At 42.6% G+C, this 19,920-nt stretch overlaps 1 protein-coding gene and 1 long non-coding RNA gene across 4 annotated transcripts; one reads left to right on the forward strand and one right to left on the reverse strand.

Moving 5' to 3' along the window:
- The first annotated feature begins 8,727 nt into the window (after positions 1-8,727).
- On the forward strand, positions 8,728-19,429 carry LOC104124175 (C-type lectin domain family 12 member B-like). 3 transcript variants are annotated; one of them, XM_009636487.2, is made up of 7 exons: positions 9,712-9,827; positions 13,155-13,253; positions 13,931-14,074; positions 15,151-15,305; positions 16,746-16,861; positions 17,677-17,871; positions 17,969-19,429. In XM_009636487.2, exons 1-6 carry the CDS (start codon positions 9,737-9,739, stop codon positions 17,840-17,842), a joined length of 771 nt encoding a protein of 256 aa, XP_009634782.1. In that variant the 5' UTR covers positions 9,712-9,736; the 3' UTR covers positions 17,843-17,871; positions 17,969-19,429. The 3 variants fall into 3 exon arrangements, with proteins under 3 accessions (XP_035747937.1, XP_035747938.1, XP_009634782.1); XM_035892044.1 differs by lacking the exons at positions 16,746-16,861; positions 17,677-17,871; positions 17,969-19,429 and having other exon boundaries at positions 8,728-9,827; positions 15,151-16,737; XM_035892045.1 differs by lacking the exons at positions 13,155-13,253; positions 16,746-16,861; positions 17,677-17,871; positions 17,969-19,429 and having other exon boundaries at positions 8,728-9,827; positions 15,151-16,737.
- LOC118452037 lies at positions 16,342-19,587 on the reverse strand. Its single transcript, XR_004841673.1, has 3 exons — positions 19,507-19,587; positions 16,879-17,055; positions 16,342-16,424 (listed from the first exon to the last, which is right to left on the reverse strand). It is a non-coding gene; the product is annotated as an uncharacterized LOC118452037 (long non-coding RNA).
- Positions 19,588-19,920: the final 333 nt, after the last annotated feature.

Consider the following 19,920-nt stretch of genomic DNA (forward strand, 5'->3'; position numbering starts at 1 on the left):
CTGCGCTGCCTTCGGAGGGGCCCGCACAACGTGACCCTTGGGGCTCCCTCTCCTGCTCGGGCAGCGTGCAGACCTCCTCTGCGCCAGACATGCCGCTCGCAGCTTGCTCCCGCACGGACCTCCACGCTGCGCCTGCCTCTGCCCTGCCTGCCTTGCCCGCCTCTCCTGGCCTCCCCTGCTGGCCCTCGCTGGTCCTGGGCTTGGCTGCGACAAGCGAGGGTTCTCCTGGGCTGGCAGGGACCAATGGGAAAGGACTTCCCCCGTGACCTCACCTCCCCGCTTGTGACATCATCCCCGCTGGCTCCGCCCTTTGTGGCTGAGCTCGGGGACCGGCTCTGCTCCCCGGCTCCGCTCCTCTTTGCCGTGGCAGAGGCTTTCCCAGCGCTTGGCACGGGGGGAGCCGCTACAAGGCCGAGCGCTCTCCTCTCCAATGCGTTCTCCTCCCCGGCCCTGCCCTGCGACAGCTCTGCCTTCAGCCCTTGCCCCTCCCCTCCCACCCGAACCCGCATTGCCACTCCTGGGGCACTCCTGGACCTCCTTTCCCATGCCGTGGGATCCAGGAGCCACAGACGGCCCAGACCTGTGTCTCCTTGGGTCCTGCCTGTCAAGGCCTATCACCCCAGAAGGGTCCTTTGTAGAGACTTTAGTAGGCAGTGACAAAGCCCGGAGGCTGAAAGTTCCAGTGCCAGCATCCGTTCTCCCCTCCTCCATGCCAGCCTTGCCCCTCAGCTGGAAAAAATACCCTCTATTTGTTTCAGGAGTGTGAGAGAGAAAGGCAGGGACTCCCCATGCGAGTGAAGTTCCACCAAGTCATTGACATGGTGTCTGAAAAGTTGCACTCATGTGATACAAATCTTCAACGATCTGTGATGTTTCAAAAGAGACCTTTGGGTACGGGGAACAATACCTTCTCTTCCCAGAAGATATCAGCCTTGCCTTTGTTCTTCTTTCCTTTGATTCTCATGCAAGGTTCCTTATCCTTGTCTTTGTATGTAGACCTTCATGTCCCAAGGCTGCTGGGTACATGGCTCAAACTCCTCTGGAGTCTCTCTTGGGCAGCAAGGAACTGAGAAGCTACAGTAATTTCTTATTACTGTTATCACTCTTAGAGTTATTGTCATAGGAAGGACTGTTTGAAAGTGTGAAGTGTTTTCGGTCCTTGTAGCGTTTCAAGGTGTAATGGTGTATTTGGGAAAAGATCAGCTTTTCTCATGCATGAAGCTGTGATACTATGATTTCATTCCTTTGGCTCACGATCATGCTTTGCAGCAGAACTTGCTTGCAGAAACGAGAAAAGGAAATCAAATCCTCGCAACAGAATTAATCGTGCTCAAATTTTCCGGTTTTCTGGATGCACAGCTTTGTGCTCATCCTAGTGTTTTCCATCACAGACCTGCTTACGCTTGCCAGAAATGTCACCGTTACGGTAACAGTAAGGATTGACTGTTGTCTCCCATTTATTTCTTTCCCTCTGTTCCTTCCTTTTCATAGATCTGTTATTAAGCAGTCGTCCCTCGTGGGTCGGCAAAGTTCTTAAGAGACATCAAGACCGTTTCATTTATTGCTTGTCTTAGGCAGATGTTTTTCTCCATTGGCTCCTCCTACTCAGGGTTCAGGTTCTTTCCTTCTAGTAGCAACGGTTTATGATAGCTGCGTTGCAATACATAAGCCTTCAAGCTCATTGTCATGAACCCCAAAGCCTGTACTCGTCTGGTGCCCTTTTCAGCACTGACTGGGTTTGTGCTCTCTCTCAGACATGTTCCATGTGTAACTTAAGCTTCTATGGCTATAAAGTTGACCTCTTTCTCCTGTGACACGGCGCTTGTGGTTATATGGCTAGCATGAACAGCAATGGAACTGCATTTTTCATGTTCGGTCTTAGCATGTTGGTTATATTTGGCTCACTCCTGTTGATGCTGCTTTCTTACGGCTTCATCATGAACAAAATTCCCTCTACTGAAGAGAAGCAAAAATCTTTTCGTAAGTGCGTTCCTCTTCTTGTTGTGGCTGCTGTGCACTTTGAATGTGTCTCCATGATATACTGGAGGTGCAAATCCAGATCTGTCTTGCATGAAGATATCAGCCTTGCCTTTGTTCTTCTTTCCTTTGATTTTCGTGCAAGGTTCTTTTATCACCATGTCAAGCTGCGTGCCCTTGTCTGTGCAGGAGACACTAGTCCAACACACAGAACAAGAAGCCCCATATCCTGGCCTCAGCAATAAGACGTCATTGACTCGTTTTAGCAGGCTCTAGCCAGGGTCTAGTTAGGGCTTGTAAGCTTTACTGCCTGGAGAGGAGGACATCCACATTTGCTCTGCAGGGTGTTTCCTGCCCACAGGTCCCATCCTGTCTTCTCTCCTCCTGCCTGTCCCCCAAGGCCCATGGAAGCTTCTTGCTACACATTGCAGCTGGGCTGCAACTTGGAGGAGCTGAAAGAAGACCTTCCAGCTGGCAGAACAGGGTGCAGAAGTCCAAGATCAAAAGAAGTTTACTTCTGCTCTAGGGCTCAAGTTTTCAAATGCCGAAATGCAGCCAGGGATCCTGAGCAAACCCTCCATAGCATCTTCCCTGCCAGGGCAGTGCTGGCTGTCACTGTTTAATCAAAATGCTCCACTGACAGCATGCTCTCTCCCACTTGGCAAGAGGCAGTTGTTCTTCATGCTTTGCTGGTGAAAAGCTGCAAGGCATGCCCCAGGCACAGCATGGAATTGCAAGCGCTTTTATCGTACCCTTAGACCTTAGCACCAGATTTGTCAAGAAACTTGCGAACAGGACAGCCCTTGCCTTGCCTTGCCAGTGACGGTGCTATGTGCAATGCTTCTTATGGCTGATTGTTCAATATTCCTCCTCTTGAGAGGTGAGGCAACTAACTTCCTCTTTGGTGACCCCTGGCCTGGCAGATGATGATGCCTGCCAGGAATTTCTTAAGTTCAGAGTATCTTTCGACAGTCTGGAGCATATGCCATGAAGAAATGTGCTATTTTTCTTTGCTCTGAAATTTTCATGTCCATGTCTACAGTCTCATATGTGGAGTACTGGAGCACAGGAGCCAGGCACAGAGGGGCTCCCGCCCCAGTACATGCTGCCTGGTTCCCTTTGCACAGCTGCCTGTCTTTCTGGCTCACCGAGATGCCAGCCCAGCCCTGGAGGAGCAGCTCGTTTTGCTCTTCACTTCTTTCTTTTCCAAACGGCCTGCAAAAGGCAGTTTCATGTCCTGTCTCCATCTCAGGCATTTTGCAAGGTAGTGCTCTGTAATCATATTTCCTTTAGCTTGTATTGATATTTCTTTCTGTGTTTTGTCTTTCCTGACTTCCTTTTCTGGCACTTGTATATTAGATGTAGCAACTCTTGGGCACTGGAGACTTTTTTTGTGACTGAGTTTGTCTTTAAGTAAGGGAATAAATATCCCTTTTGACCAGGTGGATAGAAACCAATGGGAGGCTGTAGCCTTCGTTACCCAAGCACAGGAGGCAGCCCATCCTTTTATTGCATCACTTGCACTGACACACCCTCTGCTGTCTACTCCTCGAGTCACATGGTTCAGGGAAGTAAAATTCTCTTATAGGTTAACTAAGAATGTTACCTAGTAACCCACACTATTCTTGCATAATACAGTTTTTAATTTAAAGCATGGTGAAGAATAAAGCAAGAGACAAAAATTCAGCAGATGGCTGCAAGTGGCCTTTCGTGGTTTTTTTTATGAATGGATGCTATAGGTACTGGTTGTTGTTGATGGAAAAAAAGCTACCAGAAAACAAGACATGGAGAAGGAGAGTATGCGCTGAGAGGTACTATCTGAAAACCTCCCAAGGTCAGATAAACTCTGGAGCGCAGGAGTTCTTCTGGAACTGCAAGACCTGGTCAACCCAGAATGCCAACAGCCTGCAAAGTCTCTACTGACAGCACACGCCAGCACCTACAACAACACGCACAGTAACCCAGACTGTTGCTGGGCAGTGGCTGCTGTCTCCAACAGAGGCTACAGGGTTGTGCACACAGCTGGTGAAACTCGGGGCCCCCTGAGGGACTTTCTGAACACCTGCTTGGAAGCCACCAGTGTGTCAAGATCCCCTGCTGAGTGTCATGCTGCACTTGGCCTCACTGCTGCTGCTCCAACCAGGGAGCTATGAATGCGTGAGTGAGCTGCACAAGGGGAGCAAGAACGTGTGTTTTGTGAATAGCCATCTGCTTCTAGTAATAACTGCTTGGCTCTACCAATAATTAACTATTAATTAAAAAAAGGTGTTATAAAAATTGGCTTTGGCCTTTGGCTCCCCTGAAGCTTTTTTTTTTAATGAGGGAAAGGGAATTTACAACAGAAAAACTAATTTCCCAAAGAAGAGTTGTTAGGGGCTGCAGAAGCTCATTGTTCTTCTGTAAAGTATAACATCCTGATCCAATTTCTTGACTTAAATGACTCAATACTCAGACAACCAGAAATTTGTCCTGTCCTGTTGCTCTGAAACTTGTGTCAAATATCACTTCTGTAGTTATTTTATTCTTTGAACTGAATAACATAGAAGAGGTTTCTAACAAAATATGACACATTCTAAATACTTGCATGCTAGGAGAAGTGGTAACTTGTTTGGCGAAACAAGAAGTCTTGGGAGGTCAAAGGGAAGCAGAATTCCAGACTAAGAAGAAGCAAAAGAAGAAAAAAAAGGGGGGGCAAAGAGAAAAAAAAAAGGAAAGAAAAGAAAAAGACCAGCATTATCTAAGATGGAAGAGGAGATGTACAAGGAGAAATATCAACTGAACTACTTAATCAACGCATTGATCATCAGAGCTGGAAGCCCTCAAACTTTCCAACCATTAAGATCCAGCTTTGATCATTAGCATTGATTTCTCAGTCTCACGCCTCATTAGAGCTGTAGCTTCAAGCTTTTAGAATCTTGAAAAGTCATAATGTTATCTGATAACTTGCAACAGGGTTACTTTAAACCGCACCAGGGTCTGACGCTGGGTGAGTTGTCCACTTGAACTGAGGAGCAGCCAGAAGCATTTCTTGCTATTCAGCAGTGTTCAGAAATACAGGGCCAGCCTTAGCAGAAAGCACTGAAACTCTCTTTCTACCACTGGTTCTTTTCCAAGCGATAGAATAAACCAAAAATAACAGTGGCTCTATTTACTCTAATAAACTGTCACATTGTGATGCCGTTATGGGGAGTGGGAAGCAGAAGAGCTGGGACCGTCCTCTCCTGCTCCTCCAGCTGTGGTCACTGCCTTTGTAGAAGATGTCAGACCACCTAGATCTAAACAACTCATTCCTCACTTATGTTTATCCCCTCTTTATCTATAAGAGACCAACCATTTCCCTTTCCAGATGGCATTCTGCCAAACTAAATGAGACAAGGTTTTCAGTCTTTCTCCTGCAAGAGAGGCCTCACATTCCTGTCATCAGCGCAGACTTTTTCTGCACTCGAAGAAGTGACGAAGCAGAGCCTGAGCACCAGCTTGTCTCTGTTTCTGTTAGGAACACATTTCCCAAAGTTTATCGTGTTCACAGGATGCAAACAGTCCATATACATCCTGTGACCAGCTTTCACAGTCATTTCCAGCAGATGAACTTATTGTTCCAAGCAGTCCTTTTATTTATTAGTCTTCCAAGCTCATGTCCTTCTATTTTATGCTATTGAATTTTTCTGGTTTGTTGAGTTTTAGGAGAACTGCTTATGCACTGTCACCTAGTTGATCTTATTCACTCTAGCTTGCTGGCCTGAGTATATTCCAGCAGGTTTGATGCATTTATTTCACTTCCCTAGCTCTTCTGAAGGCTTGTGTTGCCTCAGTTGTGATACATTACATGCCTAGATGAGCAGCTGTGACATTTAGGGATGTAGCTAATTCTGCTATAAGTTTTTCAGGTTTGAGGGTTCTTTTGATTCCCTTGTTTGCCTGTTTTTACTTTTGTAATAGTGGGTTTGTGGTTTAGTTTTAAAAAAGCACCTTATAATTGCATGGATCCTTCCCATGATATCTGAATTCACATGGGGTTTTATGAACCATATGTATGATTATCAACCTGTATTTTGGGAAAGGCTTATTTTTCCAAAAGGGAAGATGAAAGTGCAAGATCAGCTTACATGCACAGTTGAATTGTAATGGATACTCCCATCTGAAAGAATTTCCCTTAACCTGTGCAAGAAATTTTTGTTCTAACTTACATCTTTAAAATATTCATAAACTAGGTTATAATCCTTTACTCCTGGGCAGACATTTTTCAGCACTACCCAATAGTCTTACTTGTCTTTAACTAGCAAGGTTAAACTATATCCAACTGTTTGTACAGATAGCCCTTCTCTTCGCCTATTCCAAACATATCATATACTTCTTAAAGTTTGGTGATCAGAACAATGGAGGAGAGTATTCTGGATGTGGTGTCACTACTGTTTTGTGTAGCAGCAATTAAATTTCACTACCACTGCTCTAGACACTACTTCTGATGTAACTGGTATGAGAGCTTAACAGGCACAGTATATTCCTAGTTCTTACTCAAACTCACAGCAAATGTTACTATACTCAGGACCTTCTCTTTTTGAGCCCTTTCTGATTCAGAAAGTTCTGGCTACTAATTCCCATATACCTGGCCTTGCCATTTGCATTATTGAATTTCAACCCATTTTGATTTTTCAGTTCCTTAAGACTTTCAGGAAAATGAACTGTAGCTGTATTTGCTTACAACAAATTAGAAACACTCATTCTCCGATTTACCTTCAGTACTGCCAACTGACAAACGATCTTCACAACACATTTTGAGATGCAGCACAACAAATTATGTATCAACTAAGTAAACAGCAAAGGCTTCTTCCTGTAAGTCCAGAAGTTTTTGGAGTCAGCTGCCTAGATCAAACAAGTGTTGAAATTCTCACATTTATGCCATTTTTTAATACTTCAAACAGCCAGAAGTTTTCTCACTCTGTATAAGGGTCAGTTAGGAAATGGAGAAGAGACAGCAGTAGTCTACTACAACAGGGTGATTATATATGTTTTCTGTTAGAAACTTATCCTACTTTCTTTATTTTAGACCTTACATATGGTTTCTCTGAAATTATTATAATTTTTTATTTTCTGGAGCAGTAGTCAAATATTCAATTATAATAGGTAATAAATAAACAAAAATTATATTATACAGATGTTTATTTTTCCTAATGCCTACATGAGAATGTTACAGCTTTCAGAGTTGCTGGGTGCTAGCTTTCCTCCTTTAAGTCAATGAAGAGCCTCTGAAAGTTGAAATCCTTCAACTTGGTGCCTAAGAGTGGATATAGAGTGGAACTTTCGAAAGCTCCAGAATTATTTTTGTGCACAAAGCTGATGGATCATTTTAGGTATTTACAAATAAACATGCTTTACTAATGACACTTTCCTAAACAAGCACACCTGTGGGGAAAAAAAAACAAACCAAAACCCAACCCAAAACCAAGGGGGAAAAAAAAAACAACAACAAAAAAAAGAGGTCAGGCTGATTTTTAGAAGGATTTGGTTTCTGGAAACCTTGGATAGTTTTTTGATATTTTGTATTAAATATACTTTTTTTTGTTCCATCTACATAGCTGATCCAGAATTTTAATGATCTAAATTTCTTTTGTTAATTTAGATTAGTCATTTTTTTAGCATTGATATAAAGAACATTGTTTGGTTAATTTTCTCAGTAAAGCAGAAAATGAAAGCCTAAGTCTTAGTTTTGCAGGTCCAGAAGTACAAAGGAGGATTAGTTAGTGGATTTTTAGAATGCTTTACACTCCTAAGACAGGGTAGAATAGTAAGCCTCATGCTAATCACTCAGGCAGTAATGTGCATGCGTAATCTACTTCTGCTCCATTCATCATTTTTGCTAAGTTGCAAAATTTTTACTGGAAACTCCAGACATCCTGTTTTTGTCATGAACAAATAAGGTTTCACAACTGTGAAAGTGTTAAAAAACTTCATAAAGAGGGGCTTCAAACTTCTTGGGTAATCCACTCTCTTGCTTCTTTTTTCATTAAGGAGTGTGTCTGTCTGCCTTTCTACTCCATGTAGAATCACTAACATTTCAGCATCGCCTGAACATTTTCCTTTTGCCCTAGAACAACCTGTCTCATGGACTCAGTTATGCCAGCTGTTACACAATTTGCCCTAGACAATTCTTTGGATAATAGCGATAGTCCAGCAAAGCACTGCCCTACCAGGATAACAAAGAATTGCTGTTCTCCAGAGACATGCAGCAACCGACAGGCTCATGGGAGGCGCACTGCAGTAGGGCAGGGGGCCCATTTCTCATGCAGCGAAACATGTGCTCACTCCTTGGCTAACAAAGATGATGAGGGGACTGGAGCATCTCCCCTATGAGCAAAGGCTGAGAGAGCTGGGCTTATTTAGCCTGAAGAAGAGAAGACTGAGAGGGGAACTCATCAACACATACAAATATCTTAAGGGTGGAAGTCACAAGGATGGAGACTCTTCTCAGTGGTGCCCAGAAACAGGACAATGGCACAAACAGGCAATGGGCACAAACTGAAACATAAGAGGTTTCAGTTGAATATGAGGAAGAACTACTTTACTTTGAGTGTGGCAGAGCACTGGAACAGGCTGCCCAGGGGGATTGTGGAGTCTCCTTCTCTGGAGATATTCAAAGCCTGCCTGGATTATGTCCTGTGCAACCTGCTCTAGATGAACCTGCTTTAGCAGGGGGGGGTGGGCTAGATGATTTCCTGAGGTCCCTTCCAACCCTTGCCATTCTGTGATTCTGTGATTCTGTGAACCAGGTCCCCCTGTCATTTCTTTTCCTTTCTAGGATTGTCTGTCCACCTCAGAGAAAGGTAGTTTCTACAGCTGTGTCCATCTCTGCAAGGGAAATAAATTAAATGTATTTTCCTGAAGGCTCACTTTACTGTGCAGTCTCAAATCTGTTAGCTTATGCTTTTCCTCATGCCATAGACGGGGAGAAGAAACAAAGAATAAAGAAAATTATTCCAGAAATAGAAATAAAACATTAATTCTAGAAAACTGAGTGGAAGAAAATATCATCTGAGATGTAGCCTTTGTCAAAAGGTCCTTCTAGTTTGGTGGCTTTGAGCTCTCAGACCAAACAATCTCTTTGGGAAGTTGTCATGGAAGGTAAGAGCCAACACCCTGACATATCCTAGCTGAGGTGCCAACTTCGAGCAGAAGCGCTTGCTTCTTTTGGATGAGCGAGCAATTTGCCAGCTCTAAGATGCAAGTCCACCTTCTGGTTTGCTTTCAGCACTTTGCTTTTTGTTTGGTTTGCTTTTTGCTTTCTGTTCCCAGTAGGAAAACTAAAGTGTGATCACAAATCTGCTGCTGAAAACAGCTGCTTAAACTAAAGGACAGCCTCAAAGCTGTAAAACTTTTTAATCAGTTCTATGTTTCAAGCCAGAACCTAGTGTAATCAGGAATTAAATATTGTCTTTCCAAAAGAAGAAGAGTTCTAACAGAGTTCTATAAAAGTGTCTGCATTTTCTTCAGTAATGGCGAAAACAAATATATGCCAGTCAGGGAGGGTAGAAGTGAGGTAAGGAGGAAGGAAGCGAATACAGCAGTGAGTGAGAGAGGAACATTTTCTGGGCAGTACTGTGATTGAGGAAGCTCAGATGTATCTGGATGTCTTTACTGCTTCATTTGTGCCTGCCAGTATAGGGAAACCCCACAAAGGGGTAGATTTTCTTCCTAGCTTACTAGCTGCAAATGCTAGATCCTTTTCTACCTATTTTTTCTGACGCTTTTCTTTTTACCAGCTATGACAGAAGAAGTAACATATGCCAATCTGAAATTTGAAAACATCTATGACCTGGATAATATCAGAAAGCCTGAAGATACTAAGGGAAAAGGTGTAGTATCTATGAAGCTTTTGTGATTTATTCTTGCTAATGTTGGTGGGATGGGAAATACTTTTAATTATATGCCCAACGGGCCTTTGTTAGCTTTGTTACTATCAGAAAAGTTATACTAGTTGCAAATGTGTTCTGGGTTTTTTTTGCTGTAATTTCTGCCTTTTTAGAGTTTGGTAGGTATGCCGGAAGTAGTGATCTTATTATTTCATGGAAAAGTATATCACTGAGAGTTACACTAAGCTTCACAAATAGTCCTAATTGTCTAAACCTCAAAAGAGTTAATTTGAACTAATTTTTAAAGTGGATCTGTTCCATTTAATTTCTCCATGCATTTGCAGTCAAGCTTAGAATTGAATTAGCTTTAACTGACACACCCTATTTCACTTCTGAAGTTCTAGCCTGAATTAAGGCACCAGCCTTTGAAACTGTTCAGGCTATATCTGTTAAAGAGCTGAATGCATTTTAAATACTGTATTTTAAATAGTAATTCTAAATTGATTTTGCTTAATTTGTGTTAAATTGCTTAAGAGCACCTGTGAAGATGAGCTCTAGATTTGAGTGCTGCAACTCATGGGAACAAAGAACACAGAAAGTGCTGGCTGTTCATGTGGAGTCAGGCTCTAGAGCAGAGGTTTACAAACAAGAGGACAACTTACTTGTGATTCAGAATGAATTCTCTGGGGAATTCTGTATCAAGGAGCAGTGGTTTTGAATGCTTTTATGTTTTTGAACATTGTTATATTAATTATTGTCTTAAGCATTGCCAAAGTATGATTTGGGGCTAAAAAAAAAAAAAAAAAAAAAAAGCAAAAATCTGAACTGTCTTTGTGTTAAGCTCTGGTCTTGTTTTCCTTTAACATCCAGTGACACCAGTGTAAGACCCCAGATGTCCTGCTTCTATGTCCCAGGGTAGACAACACATATCTCATGATGAGAAAGCACCATTTTGAGAGGGCACAGCAGAGTCTGTGCATTATTTCACAAACAACAAATTTAAACAACCACAATGAACAAATATATCCATTCTAGGACCATGGGAGTACTGTACATGAAGGAGGATCCAGCCCAAGGCCCCTTCAGCAGTGCTAGATGTAGCAGAAGCCGTGTGAGGTTACAAAGTACAGTACAGGGAACCATTACCTAAAGAAATTCTTGAGGCAATACTTTAATTAAAGCCAAAGCTAAAACTACTGCTTGGCCTTGATTCATATTGCTGCCCAGAAAATACTTTGTGTTTGTTTGTGAAATCTCACTTTCAAACTACGAAATCTTTGTCTCTTCTCATCTAAAAGCTCCAGGAAGCGTGGACAGTCTTCAGCTTTCCATCTTCAGCTTGGGGCTGTGACTTTGTAGGGGTAGGAACAAACTATTTTTTTCCCTTTAGCTCCAATTTATGTGAGTTTATTTAGCAGCCTGCCTTAGGGGAGTCAAATTTCTGTTAGTGAAGTTCTCCAGACATCTAATATTCAGCTTCAGAGCATGGACAGAAGCACTTTGGCCTTAAAAATAGCTGTATGTCCTAGCAGTCAATGTATCCTTAAGTCTTGTTAGAATCTATCAGGTATGCGATCCTCCTGTGCGGGCTTTGTCTCTGAGTGTATCTGTTGTATGCCTGTGAGATCAGACTTTGGAAAATAATGCAGAAGGGAGATGTTCTTTCTCGTCATGAAGGGCCTGGGTATTTCTCTTTTATGCAATACCGAGAAGTTAGAGCACTTCCTTATGCTGAGATTGCACTCCATGATGAAATGCAGGTGCAAGGAGCGTGGGAGATGTAATATATATTTAGCAAGGCTTTTGTCAGTATCTCTTACAGTATTGTCATTTTAAAGCTGAGGAAGTATAGACTGGATGGTGGACTGTTAGGTGGGTTGAAAACTGGCTGGACGACTAGGCTCAAAGGGCAGTAACTAATGGCTCAACATCTGCTTGTTGGAAGAGTCCTGCAGAGGTCCCTCAGGGGTTAATACTGAGCCTATATTGTTTGATATCCTCATCAATGACCTGAACAATGACACAGAGTGTGTCTTCAGCAAATTTATGATGATACTTAAATTAGGGATGGTGGCTGATGCTACCAAGTGGTAGATCTTCAGTACAGAGGGACCTTGAGAAACTTGAGGACCGTGTGAGCAGAAACCCCATGAAGCTCCACAAGTTGTTGTGAACTGAGGCTGGACTAATCCCAGGCAGTAATACAGACCAGGAGCAGGCTGGCTGTGGAGGCCTTTGCTGAAAAGGACCTGGGGTTTATGGTGAATGGGAGGTTGAATATAAGCCAGCAGTGATCTGTGCCCCAGTTCAAGACAACATCCATTGCTTGATGCTCTTTCACCTGTTATAATTCATCAACTTGAGTTTCTATAGAGTGTGGTCTTGTACAACATTTTGCCCGGGGTTGCTTCACCACAGAAGCTGACCGCAGCTTATTTGCAGGAGGGGCACACTGCATGGTTTCTATTCCTATTCCTTCAACTTGACACACTAAATTTCAGTTCCTGCTCCTTCAGCAACTCAGTCCCCAATTTTAAATACCCCTTTCCCTTTTCTAGGCTAGTAGTTTCCTCTCCACATTCCCTTTCTACTGCCTAAAGGATTAAGTCAAGCTGGTTGCAGCTGTCCACAAAGTCCATATAGTGGCAACTTTAATATCTGCCTTAGATTTAACGCTTCCTTGACAAACTGAATGCTTTTTCTCCCTCATTCAGTGCATCTTAACCCATGAAATCTTCCAGCTCCTATAAACAAGGCCTCTTTTGGATGATCCACATGCTTAAAATTTCTTTTGCTCAGGAAAAGATTGTTCCTTTTTCTCCTCATTGACTGCTTATTTCTGTATCTAGGCTGTAACCCTTATTACAGAAAAATTCTCTGTGAATTCCTAGCTACAAATCTCAAAATACCATAAAGTACCAGAGGATTTTACTGAAGCACTCAAATTAAGCAGATTACCACAGATATATGCTGCACACCACAAATTACCATAAGCATACAGTACAAATTTGTTTTCAGCTTTCATCAATCAACTTTCTAGATTTTGCAATACCTAGTTTTCTCAGTATCTTTCTTGCCACAGTCCATGGCCTTCGAAAGGACCAAGGCTGTCCACATTCTCCACTGAGCTGTTGTGATCTCTCACTCTCTTACTTTGTTTAGGCATCTTTTGCTGTGTGTGGAGACTCTGCAGCAAGGATACAAAACCGTAAAGTAAAAGCAATTATTTATTGACCAATGCACCACAAAGATGTCTGTGATTTAATGAGGCTAATGTGTACACCATTCTCTTAGTATCACACCTCCATTTCATGACTGAATTCCTCCCAGGGCTTCCCACCTCGTCACGCTCTTTCTCGCCAGTAGTCCTGATTTTGTTCACGCTGTGCCTGGCTTTGCTGATGGCGTTGGTGACCCTGGCAGTTTTACGTAAGTACTAATGCATTTCTGTTTGCTAGGGGGCTCAAGCTACTAAATGACATCAGACTGACATCTCCTTCAGGTGCAATTTCTGGTTCAGCTGAGAAGAGTCAACCAGGCAAACCAAATATTTTCCCTTGCTGCAGCATCTTTTTCCTCTTCTCGATGTGATGAGGCTAGAAATAAGCAACATGGAGGGCAGCTGGAAAGGGGTGGAGTAGGAGATTCACTGCTTGCTCTGGCTGCCGTTGTCTGGTCTCCTAAAAACTGTATCTACAGTCCTGCTGTACTGACAAGGGATGGAATGAATTCCCCTTTGATAATGCTAGATCTGAAGGGAAGGGAAAAGCCCTGTGTCACAATAAACAGGTTGTGCCATCAGGTACCTCCCATCTGCAACAACTCCACTGTGATCCAGAGCTGAAGTTCACATTTTTAGGAAAAAATCACAGCCTACAAACCAACGAAGAGAAAGATGCACAATGGAAATATGTGATAAAAAGTGACACTTTAATTTTGTTGTTCACTCACAGCCAAATAATAAGAAATCCACTGTGCAAATGTTCTCCATCTTGGCAGCCCTTACATGCAAGTAACCTTTATCCCCAATGGTTTATTGATTTGCTAAGACATTCCCTACCTGTGGGAATGGACAGCACTGGAGAATGTCTTATTGTGAATTTCAGTTTTCCAGATTCCCAAGGACTACAGGACACAACTTAGAGACCTCAACATGACAAAGAATGAACTCCATGCAAATTTCTCAAATATGTTGCAAGCAATAGGAAATCAGCTGTGCTTGGAAGGGGGAAAAAACCTGAAAAATAACGGTAAATCAACAGGTTTTGATGAGGGCTTATCTTTCAACACGGCAGGGAAGGAAATGAGGTGTGTATTCTGTGTCTACTCAGGTCTATCTCCTCAGGTGAGCCATATGTGCACTGGTGTGGGGCCTGGCAGTGGTACCAGGGCTTCAGGATTTAGTTTCCACAAGTAAAGGGTTCTGAGGGATGCCTTCTGAACATGCCTGTTCCCATCAGCCCTAGTTCAGGGATCTCTACAGCATGCTCATTGGCACCTGGTAAGACAGTTTTACAGTGGTGCCTGAGGATTAAACAACTTACTGTGCTTTACGTGAACAGCATTCCCCATACAGGACAGTGTGCTAGTACCAACCCCAGGTAAGACAGGAATCTCCTGAAGTCAGAAGCAATGTGCGGTGAAGCAAAGCTAAACCAACCGGGGAGTTCACTCCCTGTCCCTTGACTGTGCCCAGTGCAGGGCTGTTTCTGAAATCAGTTTGCCACAGCTTGGTTATTTAACTGGCATCTGACAACGAGCCAGCCAGAGGATTAGTTCTCTTCAGAAATAATACACCGAAGAGTAGGGGCATGGGTCAAAGGGATCCTGTTGTGACTGTTGGGAAAGGGGATTTCATTTGTCCGGATATTGTTCCACAGACAAGCTGACTGTCTAGGTCTCCCTTTTATTTAATTAAGAGAAATGGGTAGTGCAAGGATACAGTCTGTTTCCTCCCAAGAAAGACACCTGAAATGACAGAAAAAGCACGCGTGAGACACACCTACTTCTGTCCATTGGCTAACATGGGAATCCAGATGGGTTGATTCATGTCACCTTTGTAGAAACCTAAAAGTAGGCAAAATAAATCCCATTTGCAACACCTGAACCTCCTCCCAGTGCTAAAGGAATGGGAGAAACAGGGAGATGACTCAGTTTTCATCTCTTTTGTTACCTGAACCTTCTGGGACCACAGTGGGATTTTGACTAAATGAGGACCATCTCAAACATCCTCAGTCCCTATGGCTCATGTTGTCACAGGCCAACAGCAATGTTCTGTGAGGGACAGCCTGGGAACAGAAATGGAGTGATGGTTTTCCTTTTCCAGGCCAGAATTGTGTACTCTGCCCTGCAAACTGGAAGTGGGAAGGTGGCGATACGTGTTACTACCACTCCGAGGACCAGAAGTCGTGGGAACAGAGTCACTTGTTTTGTTCCTCACAAAACTCTACTATTCTTCTGGTAAAAGATGCAGCAAAGCTGGTATGGACTGGTTTCTCACTCTTGTTCAGCATGGGGGAAGTTCATACACCCTATCAGCTACTCAATTCACACACAATTTTCTTAAATGGTACTGTGAGCAGGAGTTTTTCTACAGTGATCAGGTTGTCCTGGGCAGTGCTGAGGTGTAGTAGGACTGGTCATCGCCACACAAGGCGCTGCCCTTTGAGGGGATGGCGGTTGGAGACAGCCCATCTTGCCACGGCTTGCCATGGCTGGCTATTTACTGGGATGACCAGTGAAAGCAGGTTCATGGCTGTTTTGTCATGGGCAGTGACTTCACTAATTTAACAAGTATTACAGATCCATACAAGGATTTGGTAAGACATTAGTTTGAAAACCTGGTCTCCCCATAAGCAAACCATAGTCCTCCCCATTTTGATGAGTTGATCTCATCTTTTAAACCAAAATTAAAAGACTTGGCAGCGAGTTGCTGAAATCTGTTCTAATCTTCTGGTAAGTTAAAATCAACTGAGGTGGGAAGAGAAAATGCCAGGTGTAGAGTGAAATAATGCTTTTGACTCTGGATGCCAACAGACGTATTGGAAGACTGAAGGCAGAAAAGATGTCCCAAGAGCTAGCAGTCAGGGGCTGGATCTGTCTGCTCTCCAGCATTTGACAGATGCCAATTCACCTCTTACTAAGTGGCAGGCCATAAGGTTTCTCCCAGAAGAAAAGGGGAGTAGCTTTATTCTCACCCTCCCAAACTGGTAACAGCAAAGATTGTGAGGTACAGTCTGTACTAGCTGTCATGGCATTAAGAAGTATGAGGAAAAAGAGAAAATGGAGAAGTGCACTGGGAGTGACAATGATAAGTGAAGGAAGGAGGAGAACAACAGAAAAAAATTAATTCAAATCTTCAGAGAATTCCCTCAAGCAGCAGTGAGAAAGGCAGCTTATTTAAGTTTACATTCTTACCTGTTCTGCTCAGAGCATTTTTTAAGAACAGAATATCACTAAATGCTTAACTTTAAGACCTCCTCTACTTGTCATGGTCCAGCTTTTGGGAATAAGTTAATGATGCTAGAGTCAAGTGTGAAGGTTCAACAAATCAAACCCAGCAGCTCCTTGCAGACGCTTCCTTTTCACTGTTGACAAATGCTAAGGACAGAGTAAAAGAGGAGGAATGATTCATGACTAAAGGGAGGAGAACAATCCAGTGTTTCACCCAGAGGGTTTAAAACAGGTTCATGAGCTCTTCAGAGCTATAAATGTATCTTCTCTTTGATTAAAGGTAGCTCTACTATCACTTCTCCTTAGAGGCTTTCCCTCTAAGAGCAGAACTTGTCCTGACAGGTTAAGAGTTTGTGGTATTTATACTCTTTAAAGCAATTTTCATCAATGTTTTAAACTTCTGAGGCTAAATATTTATTTTTAATATTTTCTTGAATATCTGCTTTGAATTCTGCTTGCTCTGCATAGGAACTGTTAAAAAAATTTCCAGGAAAACAATACTGGATTGGATTAACATTTAGAGAGGAACATAGACACTGGTATTGGGCAGACAACACAGCTATTACAGAAGAACAAAAGTCTTGGTAAGTGGGCAGCTTACCCGCAGTTCATAAAGTCAGTCCTCATCTGTATGCAACTCCCAGTTTCTCTGACACGAAGGGAACATTGAACAGCCAACTTTCGAGCAGCTTTCTCTGTATTCTGGGTCTCACTTCTCCATTCCAGATTTTTCTTGGCCTCACATAGGATTGCTTGGATGATGGTCTAGGCACTATTACTGGGCAAAAAAAAAAAAGTACCCTGAAGGTTTATTTCAACAATTTAGTTTTCGATTGACCATAAATGCCATATATTTCTCTTATGTTTGACATCTTGTTTCATTGAGGACACATGGAAAAAACTCCAGTGGAAACATGTTTCATTTCATGCTTTTGATTTGATACTGTTTAATTTTTATATGACACTATTTACTCTCTAGAATCATTTCACTTCGGTTTAACATGTTATTTCAGAAATACAATATATTCTTGTTCTTGCTTTCAAACCTGCTTTGCCAATTTTCCTTTTCATTATTGAGCAGTCTTCTTCCAACATTTCTGTTGAAATAGCCACTGACACTCTCCAGTCAGTACCCAGAAGTTATTGTTTCTTACTGTCAGGTACAAGAAATGGTTTAAGATCTACCTTTAGAGTCTGCTGGGGGTGCTTGTTGACATGTTCAGGACAGGGTCAGTCTCCCAGGAGTTAGCTCATGATGTCACTAAACTGTTTGTTGGGGGTATATATTCTTTGTGAAAGCCACATAAGTAATTCTTGCAAAGACAGTTCTTTTTGGAAGGGGCAAGGATGCACCATTTGAATGAGATGAGATGTAACAATAAAGATACTTCTTTCCTAGGATGAGATATTTATACAGCTACAGATCCTGTGGATATTTTGATAGTACTGCCATATACACAGCAGCATGTGATGAACAGCTTCGCTATATCTGTGAAAAACCCGCCATCCAATTACAGAGAGGTAACAACCATCGGCAGGAGGACTGGTTTGTCAGACCAAAATGATTATGAGAACCTAGAAGACATTCCGCAAGGTTGGAATTCATTATTTTGTTTTTCAGAACTATCACGTGAGGATTTACATATGTTGGATTGGACCTATTACATTTCCCCGTTTTCATTCTCTTTTAGACATATGTAAAAATAGCGTCATACGAAGGGAACTGGCATGGTGATGGGCTCCAGGAGCAACTCAAGCCTGTTGGTCCACATCCAAAACTGCCAAATGATTCCTCAGTTCTAACCAACACAAGTGATGGACAAAATGGCCAAAAGTGAGGGCCAGGAAAAAACCCACAGTGACAAGGCAAGCACGTAAAGATACCGCTACTCTCCCAGAATCCGCTGATCCGGTCCTAATACCACTTGTCAGTTCGCAACTGTACAGCTGTAACATAACACAAGTGATGAGGATTAAACACTTCCATTCAGGAGACGCTTCTGATGTCTTGTTGATCTGACTGCTTTAATACACTAGTAGGCTGGAGTACACAACACACACACACAGTTATCCTCAGAAAGTGGACCAAGGTGTTCCCGAATTGTATTAATAATCATATTTGCTCTGGAGCACAAGGATTCATAGTCCTCATAAAGTCTTGTGCACGTGTCACAGACTAAGATAACCTTAGCTATGAATGTCTAGCTCTCTTCCATGCTTTATAATTCTTCCTGTCACTGTTAGTTCTTTTTTTATTTCTTTCTTTTATTTCCTTTTTTTCCCCCCTCTTTTTCCCCCTAGTAATAGTTCTGCCTTTCTTTTCTCCTTTTCTAATTTTCTACTTTTTTTATCTATTGCAAGAATTATGCTAGGGTTCAGTCAGAGGCATGAACAGAACCTCCTTTTATGTACTTTCAGGTTATTTCCTGGAATGCCATACTACTAACTTAATATGTTGAGCAAGGGTCTACAGACCCAACCATAGTGAAAGTACACCAAGTGGTGTAAATGAACAAAATGTCTCCCTCCACATCTCCACAGAACAATGACAGTCGGGTTGAAACACAAAATCTCAGTCCCATAACAGTGTTTTGATTTGAGCAAGAAGTCCACAAATTCCTAGCGTGGTCTCCTCTATAGACTTGTGTATTCCTTGTGGATTGCATGCCAGATTATTTATTGTGGATCATTTATCACTGGTGTAGCAGCTGGGCTGCTAAAGCTTTAGTCACTCCCTTCAAACGGCTGTTCTAGTGGTTTACCGATCTCAGCACTACACAGCAGTTGTGATCACCAACATGAACATTTTGGGTGTTATTTTCAATTACCAATTTCACACTCCAGAAACCTTAGTGTATTTTTCTTCCTCACTGCTGTTTACATTCATCACTCACATCTCTCACATAACCGCTCCTAGCTGCTCCTCTCAGTTCCTCTCCTAGCTGTTCCTGCCTTTGGGGGCGAAAAATGTGGAGTGCTTCTGTCCTGCAATGCAGACACAGCCCTTGTTCATACCAGCTACACTGAAATAAGAAATCTCATGTGGAAGGTATCCCAAACTGTATTCATGGTGCGTCCTTTCTTGATAATGAAGGGCTTTGCTGTAATTTGCCAGAAAAATTTAAAAAGAAAAAAAAACCAACTCTGATCTTGTTTTCTCTTACATTAGAGTGACTGTGAAGAAACAGGAAAGATATTTCCAGGACGTTTTTTCATTCATGAGGCTTACCTATGAGCAGAGGGCAAATCCTCGGTGTTCCTGCAGTTTGTTGAAGACAAGCATGAGCTGGGATTGACAGCTCCCCACGCTACAGGCAGCCACAAGGCTACACCATATCTTGCTGTGGTCTTGATCTTTTGGGTCGATTTATTGTCAGCCCCAAAGCAGTCTCTGGTGCAGCAGCTGTATTTGTAACTCTAAAGGCAGGTGGGGTTGGGGTATGGTTTCACAGTGCGCCATGCTACTGAAACAGAAGGAGCTAGCTGCTTCTCCTCAAAAAACAATGACCGAAACATCAAAACCAAAATCACCCCAGAGAAGAAAGAGAGGAGGCAGGCAGTGTCCTACCATTCACCAGAGGCATTTGAAGTGCTGCAGCAAACAATATCTTCCAGCAAGTTTGAAACTGGAAAAGGATAAGCC

Source organism: Egretta garzetta, unplaced genomic scaffold, assembly GCF_000687185.1.
Source record: "Egretta garzetta isolate BGI_Z169 unplaced genomic scaffold, ASM68718v1 scaffold293, whole genome shotgun sequence".
Classification (NCBI taxonomy): Eukaryota; Metazoa; Chordata; class Aves; order Pelecaniformes; family Ardeidae; genus Egretta; species Egretta garzetta.